The sequence below is a fragment of the Parasteatoda tepidariorum genome, chromosome 10 (assembly GCF_982258835.1).
Source record: "Parasteatoda tepidariorum strain Cologne lab strain chromosome 10, Ptep-v5.0, whole genome shotgun sequence".
In the NCBI taxonomy this organism is placed as follows: domain Eukaryota; kingdom Metazoa; phylum Arthropoda; class Arachnida; order Araneae; family Theridiidae; genus Parasteatoda; species Parasteatoda tepidariorum.
In genome coordinates, this window is record NC_141764.1 from 57,813,924 (window position 1) to 57,824,704 (window position 10,781).

Consider the following 10,781-nt stretch of genomic DNA (forward strand, 5'->3'; position numbering starts at 1 on the left):
TGTGCTAAGATTAGTATTATTAAGTAAATTTGGAAATGCAATTTCATACAATTGCAATTAGATTCTCCTACCTTTTCTAAACATCTGTAAGCAACTCTGTGACGAATTTTCGTGTATCTGAGCACCAAAAGTGGTGGCTACTTCTTAACACCAAAGTTGTGTTCACTAAGCATTCCTCTACACCAAAATCAAGAGTAGTTAATGGTGTAGTATAATACCTAGATTGTTCTTTACACTACTAAATGTAAAGTAGCTGCCACCATTTTTGTTATTTAGTAACACTAAAATTTATAATTACAGTCAGATATAATACACATAAAAATAGGTATAGTCGCGTTTATGACACCATAAGAAGCAAAGAATCATTAATTTGGGATGCATGTGTACAATATTTCTTAAAATAAAATAAGTTTACTTACCAAACATGCACACAGCACAGAGGGAATTTTATTATGAATTCGAACTAGGCTTAACAAAACCGAAGTGAATAAAAGTCATTAAATAATATTATACAATTTAGAGATTTGTGTAAGTCTTCTTGCAAAAACATAAATACCTTTATAATACAACTGAAAGCATACATGATATTTATAATAGTTCACATAATCAGTTTGCCATATCAATCCGACAAGAAAATAGAATTTACTTGGCAAAAAATCGACCACAATGTATTTACTCATTAAATCAGTTAGGAAGATTAAAAGTTACTTGGTATTAAATAGGCTATGATCAGTTCGTCAAATCAATCAGAAAGAAGATTGAAATTGCTTGGCAAATAATCGACCATAAACTTGCTCATAAGTTCTGAGGCTAAAATTAAGCCCAGTTAGGCTTTGATCTTCGTCATCATACATTAAAATTAAAGAAAATCATATCTTAAGAAATAGTGTTGATAATTAAGTAAAATCGCTCTTTAAGTGTAGCTGGAGTCTTCTGTCATCAATTTTTTTACTTCTAATAAAAAAGAAAATCACATTTAATTCCAAAATTTGCGGATCTTTCAAAAACTACCACAACACATTTTCCAGGTTTTTGCCAACCAGGTTTGCCATGGATTAAATGCATGTGGTATGCTGTAAACTTTATTAATTACTGGTATTTTAATTCAACTATACCTTTTAAAGAGTGTGTGCAAACTCAATTCAGTTTTAACTTGAAGTAATACACAATTTTTTTCAAAAAATTTAGATAGGTATAACGCCACAATATATTTTGCGAAGTATTTAAAAAAATTGCTTTAAGTTACGTTGGCATATTTAATCTGGAAAACATCCAAAGTGAGCAGCCCAAAGTTAGTTTAATAAGAAAAAAAAATTTTAAGGCATTTATAGAAAACTTTTGCTATATTATGTTGATTCCAGACTTAATTAATAATTTACTTTAAGAAATTTACTGAGCTCGGAATTCTACTGTTATGAGATCATACTTACTATGCCTCCACTTTTGTAGAACTGTAAGAGAATCAGAAATAAAAAATAAGATTGTCAGAGAAAGCTGTGTTGTATATTTGTTGGCGCTGAAAACGAAAGTTTCAAAACTCAGGAATTTCGTTGTTATTCGTTAGCTACGAACACGAGCTTTATGTTCTTTGACTTTTGCTTAAGCTCAAGTCATATAAGCTTTTGAATAATATTTTTATTCCCACAATTACAATAAGGAAGGAACAAATTAAACTGAAAAATAAAAAAGTATAAACTTGATACCTCGAAATTTTGCAAGGAAAAAGCGATTGATTTACTAACAGAGACTTAACATTAAGAAAAAATTAAATTCACCAGGCCTGTTAAATTATTTTTTTATAAAACGTTAAAGAAAATTGGTAACAAACCATATTAACTTATCCTTTCAAAAATGTATGTAATGATTTACTGAAAAATTCAGAAAAATAGCGTGATGTTTTAGTTGATTATACATCCAATTTTTTAATGCAGTTAACTATTTTTTCATGAAAAATACAGTTAGTCTATTTTGCATCCGAGCTACTTAGATAAAAGCCTATGAAATATCTTGATTAAAAAAACTTTTAATAATTTAACGAACACTTTTAATAATTTAATTAGTTAAAGAATATATAGAAGCATTCCTTTGTGCACATATAATACTTTTTGCTTCCTTCTTGATCAAAAGTTCTGTTTAATTTAAAATTAAGTTTTTAACTTATGTTTTTATTACTTTTAATTAAAGAGAAAAAAAATACTGATATTAACTTAATTATTCTTTGGAAATTCTTTCAACCGAAATTAACAAAATACGTGACTTTTAGCTAAATTATTCCTCTGGAATCTAAAAAAGAAAAACATAAAAAAATTAAATATTCTTTTATTTTAAAATTAGCAAGTAATTTACTTAAAGTGTTACTTCCTTTTCAGAAATAATTAAAAGTAAAAAATACCTATGTTATTACAGGCAGTTTGGTGATTCTATCATAAAAAAATTAGTCTACGTTTTGAATTGAAAAATAAAATAAAACTTAATAAAATAAAATTAAATAAATTTAATTTATTTAAAAGTACTGTGAATTATATATCTGATAAATCCAGACAAAAGCTTATTTTAATATCTTAAAAATGTGAAATACTTACTTTCATATCTAAAACTTTCTTTTAATTTTTCACACCAATTGAAATATGGAAATGTTTGTAAAAAATGACAAGAGCCTAAGAATTAAGATGATATAAAAATTATAAATATGTGATATTTTTCAAAATGTAAGCAATTTTTGACTATTTATTCAATAGTTTTTAGAATGAATTCAAACGTGGGAAGTTTTTAATGTTTTAATACAATTTTTCTTTTTTTTTTTTTTTTTTGGTTTTCAATTACTAAGTATAAAAATAATAGTCTATTTCGCATTGGATGCGGTGATAAATATTATTGAAAGCTTAAGATAGGGCAACAAAAAAAGATCTTTTAATAATTGCAGAAGTTTTGTCAAATGCTCGATGAAACACAGATAAAAGAATCACGTTTATGATAATTTTCAAACACGTTTCATTTAATTTCTCATTAAGAACTCCTATTTAAGAAAATAAATTGTGACTATAAAAGTGCTTGTTAAACGCACAGTTTTGCGAGATCTTTCAGTTTCAACATTTTAAAACACAAATATTTAAGTTTCTGATTAAGGAGAAAAGTATGAAATTAAACTAACCTTATATAGTCAACACTGTTTTTTGTCTGCTTGAACTGCTAGAGACGTATTGAAGATACATATTACAGATTTTAATAATTTATAACTTAATAATTAATTCGAAGTAAACAAAATATATTCGATGCATGATTTTTAAACTTAAAAAGAAATGTTTGAAAAAGAACATCAGTCTGATTGGTAAATACACTTCAGACAGCTTCTTTATAATAGAATATTTAAAGAAAATTCAAGGATTCTGAAAAGAGAAGAACACTATTAACACAAATCTATAGCGGTTGTATAAATATCTTTTACAAACAAAATTACTTTTAATTTGAATTACTTACATTTTCAAAATTTATTTTACTTACTTATCTTAAATCATGCAATGAAAACTGTTTTTGTATGGATACGTAAGCTATTGAATTTCAAACATTTATTAGATTTTAATCTAACTGTTGTTTAAATAAATAATGTTTTAAGTTCAGAAAACACCAATTTAGCACAGTTGTGAAACTAAAATTATTAACAGTTGAAAAAATAAGCTTAAAAATTTATTATTACTTAAGCATTAATATTTTAGTAACAAAGGTAAAATCGTATCATAAACTATTTTAAATTGTTGTATTTTAAGCCAATAAAAGGAAGAGAAGTTAAAAACTTTAAAAAGTAATATTTTTGACACAGAAAAACCAACTTAGATTTAGATGATCAATGTGTATGATTTTATTTCAATTTGCAAAAAGACTAGATACGATGAAAAAAGTTTGAATACGTAGAAAAAATCAGAATAATTAAGCAAATCTTAGCAACGTTTATTCAAAAGTCTATGAAAAAATTATTAAAATAGCATCTGAGAAATCCAATAAAGTTCTCATTAAATGTTTTGAACAAATATTGTAATTTTTTTTATTTTATTAAGGCATGTCATGTGACAAATTATGTTTCTTAAACCTACTTTGTACGAGAATATTAAGTATTCCCTAGTATGTAGAAAATTTAAATAGTGAAGATTTTAAAGTAGTAAAATTAATGTAAGCAAATAAAAGGAATGACAAGAATAAACTGTAGACATTTTTTTAAAAATGCATTTATCGTAAAAAATTTTTATTCGCATTTTTAGTTACAGATAACAAGCACATTAATAAGTATTTCTTGCGTAAAAGTCACATTATTATTAAAAAGTGATGCATTTTGGGGTGCTTGATAATTTTAATAGCAAAATAAATATTATAATTTTTCTTAGTTTTTTAATTTCGAAAAATGATAAAAAAAAACTTGGAAAAAATCTCATAAATTGATATTAAAATATTTTATTTATTCTAAAAAAAATATTTATTGAGACGCAATCATTGGGTATAAAAAAATTCATCTAAATAAAATCAAATTGCTTTATATTTTAGTTAGAAACTTGATATAATTATATAACTTTCCTATCAATTTATGCTTATACATAATTAAAAAAAATTAATATTTTAATATTGAAGAGAAATTTAAATATGTCAAAATATAGATACTAAATTAAAATTTGTAGAAGAAAATGTAAATTCTAAACTAAGTCAAAATTCTATCCCAATTAATTACAAAATAGACTACACCCTAGATGAAAAAAGGGGGTAACTACAGCATTGATAAAGTGAAAAATGTCCCTCCATATTTCTACACTGTAAGAAATTTCAAGAATAAAATGGAAAATCACAATTTATTTAAATGTTATCAACAAAACAGTCAAATAACCATACATAAGATGGTATTCAAACTGTTAACTGCGAGAAATACCGTTTATTAACTGCTTTCACTTAATACGATTAAGCAACCAGAACTTTATCGCACCAACTAGGCCTACCAAACGAAGCCACTTAGTCAAAGAATATACATAAGGGAAGAAGTCTAGCTTTCATTGACAAAATATAAACCAGTTCCCCAATGTTAGGTGTGGTCCCTGTGTATAGAGAGAAAAAACTACATTTAGAGGCAAAACAGCAGAAATGGGTATGCACCCCCCTCTTCTTCTGACCAATACTAGGGTAGGGGATTCATTCGGGTGAAGAAGAAATTTTTTTTTCTTTTTTTTTATCGCTGGTCTGTTCCATATTTGTACACTATTGATGTACAGTACTGTACTATTAAGATCCTGAATGATGCTACCCAAGGGCCAACATTTGAAACAACAAACGGGAGAAGCTGGATAGATCTTACCCTGATGGTAACCTATCAAGCAACATCCAAAGCTGGAGATTAATAACAGACACGGCTAGCGATCACAACTACCTATTGATCAGCATAGGCAATATTGAGACCCAAACCAACAGCAGTGCGTACCACCTAAGCACAAAGGGTCTCAAAAAGGTAGCTAGAAAAGTAAAGAATAAAAGAGAGGAGATCATGGCAGAGATCAACAAATGCAGGAGTGCTCAAGACATCGATCACGCGGTTGAAGTCGCCACCGACGTTATAAAGGAAGTATGCAACACGCATCTTCTAAGAGTCCCAACTAAACGGGCACCTTGGTGGGACATGGAACTAACCATTATGCGAAAGAAAAAAAGGGCACTAAGGAAAAGATACCTCAAAGCAGATACACCAGATGCAGCTCAAATGTTTAAGATACAATTTAAGAAATACTCAGCAGAATACAAGAGTAAGATAAGAAAGAAGAAACTTGAGAGTTGGGAAAGATATTGCACTGAAGTCAGCAAAAAGAACGTGTGGGCCCTACCATACAAACTTGCTCGAGGCAAAACGAATAAGAGAGTGAAGATTAGTGAAGTGGATAGAGGCGATGGCTCAAGGACAGAAGGTCTACGAGACAGCGTCAACACCATTATCCAGGTGTTGTTCCCTGGAGATAATAGTGCAAACGAAGGAGCAGTACATAGGGGAAAACGAATAGAATCAGAGAAGGCAGAAGGCGGGCCAGACGATCGGCCATTCACAGAAAGAGAAATCCGAAACGTCATTAAGAGCCTGTGCCATAAAAAGGCACCAGGACATGACGGAATAAAAATGGAAATCTTAAGGGAAATACACATAGTATTTCCTGGACTAATGACGTCGCTTTTGAACAAGTGCCTTCTCTTTCAGCACTTTCCGAAACAATAGAAAGAAGCAAAGTTAGTACTGTTTAATAAACCAGGGAAAGACAACACTGATCCGAGAGCGTATCGTCCATTCTGTCTCCTGCCTGCAATGGGTAAGGATTTGGACAAGTTAATGACTCAGAGGATGTACTATTGCTTCAGCAGTAAGAGCTTCCTAAACCCAAATCAACATGGGTTCAGAGCCGGTAAGTCATCCGACACGGCACAACATGGCCTGTTGCAAACGATCAAAGAGTACCAGAATAAAGGCTTTGCAAGTGAATGTTGTAGCACTAGATGTGCAAGGGGCATTCGATACAGTTTGGCGACCAGGTATTATAAACGAAGCGGCAAGAAAGTCCTGTCCGGATAACATCCTTAAGCTTGTTCGATCATACTTTCAGGACAGAGTCATCCTCTACCACCTTCCATCGGAAAGTATTAGAATCGAATCGGACAGAGGTTGTACGCAGGGATCTTGCAGTGGACCGCTCTTCTGGAATCTAGTTGCAGACAGCTGTCTGGAACTGGAGCTACCGGAGAATGCGAGACTGCAAGCCTTCGCGGATGACATAGTTTTAGTCATAGCAGGCACAAGTATAAAAAGCATGCAAGTACTAGGAAATGCAGTGCTTCAGAAGATATTCGAATGGAGCAAGCTCTTTAAACTGGTCTTTAGCCCGTCAAAGATGACTAGCATGCCGGTAAATAGAAGGACATATAGAGAAGAAAACTGCTGACGAGACATCCGCAACTAAGTTGGGACGGAAAGAGAATTCCTGTAGTAGAAAGCGTTGTGTACCTAGGAGTTAGATGGGACAGGCAGCTGATTTTCATCCCCCATTTTAAGGAGATGAAGATCAGAACGGACAGCCTAACTCTGCAGCTAAGAAGAACTGCCAAAGCTCTATACGGGAGACAGCCTGGTCTCCTAAAGCGCATCTATGCAGGCAGCATAGAAAGAATGGCTCTGTATGGAGTGGGTGCTTGGGGTAGTAGATTAGACCGTAAAGGTGTCTGTGGTATTATGGGAAGGATCCAAACGACCTTCCTCATAAGTATGACCAGAGCCTACTGCACGGTGGCCACAGCCACGGCGCAAACACTTAGCGGTGTCATGCCTCTCGACCTGAGAGCAAAATGCGAATATGTCAGATTCATGCTGAGAAACTCAAAGGGAACCCTGATCAATCAGGAACTACCATGTGATGTCGATCAATATGAAACACCAATTGACATATGGGCGTGCCACCCGGCCCAAAGATCTAGTGTCCCCTACGACAGTGAAAGACCAACTGGCAGAGGAATTGAAATATTTACTGACGGTTCAGGGATGGATGACAGGAAAGGCGCAGGAGTGGTAATTCTGGAAAATACGGAGTTAAAAGATGCAATTATCGAGAGGCTCGATAATGAGAACTCAGTCTTTCAGTCAGAAATGGCCGCAATTCTGAAGACTCTTCAATGGCTCAACAACAACGAAGCGAAGTGCAGCAACATCTACACAGACTCCCTTTCATCACTCCAAGCCCTGAACGATGTTAATAACAAAAGTAAGCTTGTAAACAAAGCAAAGAGAGAATATAATAAGCTCACGAGCAAGCATTGTCACGTGAGATTGCACTACGTATGGGCACACATAGGCATAGAAGGTAACAAGTTAGCCGACTATGCGGCAAAACTCGCCCTCAAACTACCCCACCGCACTCTTGCCGTGCGAAAGCCGTTCTCACTCCTTAAAAAACAACTAAAGAACAGAGTTATAGAGGAATGGCAAGAAAGATGGAGTAACCAGAAGACGAAAGGTAGAACTGCAGGGAATATTATCAAAAAGGTGTCCACTAAGACCTGTATTGGTAATGAGTTTTACGTCCAACTCATTACAGGACACGGAAGGTTTCCATCATACCTTCATAAAAGAGGCTTGCCCATCAGTGAAAACTGCAACCTATGCGACGTAGAAGGTAAAGTAGAGCACTACATAAGGGAATGCTCTCTAACAGAACAGCTTAGGAGGAAACTTGCAAAAGGTGATAACACCCTAAGTGGAATCTTCTTAAAGGAAAGTAACAGAAAGGTGCTGATTGACCTCATGAGACAAGTGGCTGACCATGTTGAGCAGGTAGCTAAGTAAGGTAGGGATAACCGCTATAGGACACACGGCAGTTCCTGTTACCCGTGCCTCGAGCACACCCAGGTGGAACGTGTCCGCTTAAAGCTTCACGCCACCTGTCTGCGGGAAGGAAGAACCATTCTACCTTCTTGGACCACAGCAGGAATGAAGGCATGGACCGGTTCAGTCAGGGGGGTCAACAAAAATAATATAAAAACAAAACAAAAAACCCCTGATGAATCGAAGTCCAACCCGACACAGGGTGGCTGGGATCGCAGTCGTTAAAAGCGAACGTTGATTGTTCCGAGTCCCCCGTGGGGGGAGCTGGAGAGAAGCTGAGGGTCTCTCCAGAAAACGTGCCTGCGGCTACTACACCGGCGTTAGGGAGAAAACCCATGCGGGGGTCGCAGCACGGAGTAAGAATGTACTATTAAGATATTTCTTCGAGAATACATTTATATAATCAATGTCAATAAAATCTGCTAACACATTTTGACATAGAAGAAAAAAATGGTGGTTGGTGGGAAGTAGCATACCCAACCATCAAACCATGAGTTGTCCATTACCGTCTTACAATTGACGTACTTCCTGACTGCCACTTTGCTTCTTTTTCATTTTGCTCTCGATCTTAGTTCAAATGACGCACTTCTAAATCTGAGTATGTTGCTTACACTTTAAGTTTTTTTATTCCGGTATAACGTACAGAGCTGTTCCCCTCGTTACTGACTTATTCGAAGAGCTGGACTTTCTATATTCTTTGACTTATCTGAGATTGTTATCTGTCAATCACATGACTAACAAATCGGGGAATCGAGTCAAAACCAGGATAATTCCTCCATTTCCTTCAGCACATGAAGTGTTTCAAAGGTCCTGCACTCCCCCATTTGTGACCCTGGACTATTAAAATACAATTCACTCAATCATGGATTGATTGCGGCACCATAAAGCTGCTTACCACATAAAGGTTCAATAGGTTAAAATACCGTTTAGAGTTTTGTATTGATGGTTTTTTACCCATACTAGTTGTAAACGGTTTCACAACCGTAAAGATCAGAAAAAAATTACCCTATTTTACTGTAAATGTAGAATGAATATTCCAACAGCATAATGGTTCTTGGGCAAAATTTCATGCGCAAAATCTATCATGAACAAAATATCACCTGAACAAAATATCGATGCTAAAGTTTAAGTAATTAAAAGCAATAAAAATAATAGCTAAAGGTATTGAACAAATGATGCAAAAAAAGTTTAATTAAGAATACATATATCCTTCACAACCTGCAGATCTGCAGATTTTGAAGAAGTAAAAGAATTTCGAACTTAACTTTATTTTGAACACTTCTATTCAATATGCACTTACTCAAATATAATATACACGCCACCTCAACCGGATTTTCATCGTGAGAGAAAAAAAGTATTTTTCAAATTAGCATTTTTCTACATAATTATTTATAAATAATTAAATAATAGGGAGATTTTATTATCAGTCAATGACTATGTCTTAAAATAAATTAGCTTAATATCATCAATTATGAGTAAATTATTTAGAATCAGGTAATTAAATCTTTTCACATTTAGTAACCTTAATAACTTTTAACCTAATGATCAGATTATCACGTACCAGGATTCAATTTTAATGGTTCAAACACCTGACCTCAAATATGATAATTAATTAGTCGAAACTATATTTAAATTTATGAAGTCAGGCACAAAAAGTGCTTCCCTTAAAGGTGCTTAATTTCTTACAAGGATTCGGATTTCAGTCAAAATATGGGATGTAGCCACAATCTGGAAAATATGTCCCCAATAATTTTTTTCTGGACAGCTATCGAGAGCTTGTATACCTTGATATTATTTTTACTTTTTTGTGTGTCTGGCTTCCTCTAGAAATTTTTAAGCGATTAGAAAAAAAAATTTCGCCCAATTATGTAATCCGCTTATCTAAAAATACTTCCATGCAAAATATAATGTTTAATAACTATCCGATTCTCTTCAGTTTCCGTGATATGGCGAAATACGTTAAAAGTGAAAATAATATTAAATATTTTAAACTCTCGACAGCTCTCCTGACCAAAATATTCAGAATCTATTTTTACTATTGCGGCTACCCGCCATATTTTGATAGTCCATATAAAAAGGTATGTTTAATTAGAAAAAGTATGGTTTTTGGTTTGATTTCAAAACTTGAAATATCGTCTGCACTAATGAATTATCAAACGTGAGGTTGAGCCCTCGAAACATTAAGATTGAATCATGGTGCGTGAAAATACGATAATGAGATCAAAAGTCATTCAGGGTGTTCCGCTTTTAATTTTGCAAACTGTATATTGTATCATTCAATGCATTTCTGTTAGATCTGTAAATTACCATATTTTGTTTTTGTTTTGTTTTTTTAACTTACGTATCACGATACAAAATACCTAAATTACCGACTAACTTTTTATGGTACTGATTATCA

At 33.2% G+C, this 10,781-nt stretch overlaps 1 protein-coding gene across 1 annotated transcript; it reads left to right on the top strand.

Annotated features, from left to right (window-relative positions):
• The first annotated feature begins 7,063 nt into the window (after window positions 1-7,063).
• On the top strand, window positions 7,064-8,344 carry LOC147802953 (uncharacterized). The gene has a single exon (XM_087152785.1). The coding sequence runs from the start codon at window positions 7,064-7,066 to the stop codon at window positions 8,342-8,344; it is 1,281 nt and encodes a 426-aa protein (XP_087008911.1).
• The last annotated feature ends 2,437 nt before the right edge of the window (window positions 8,345-10,781 follow it).

Excerpts from the sequence above, each read along its gene's own strand:
- LOC147802953 (XM_087152785.1), top strand. The coding sequence starts at position 7,064 with ATGAAGATCAGAACGGACAGCCTAACTCTGCAGCTAAGAAGAACTGCC.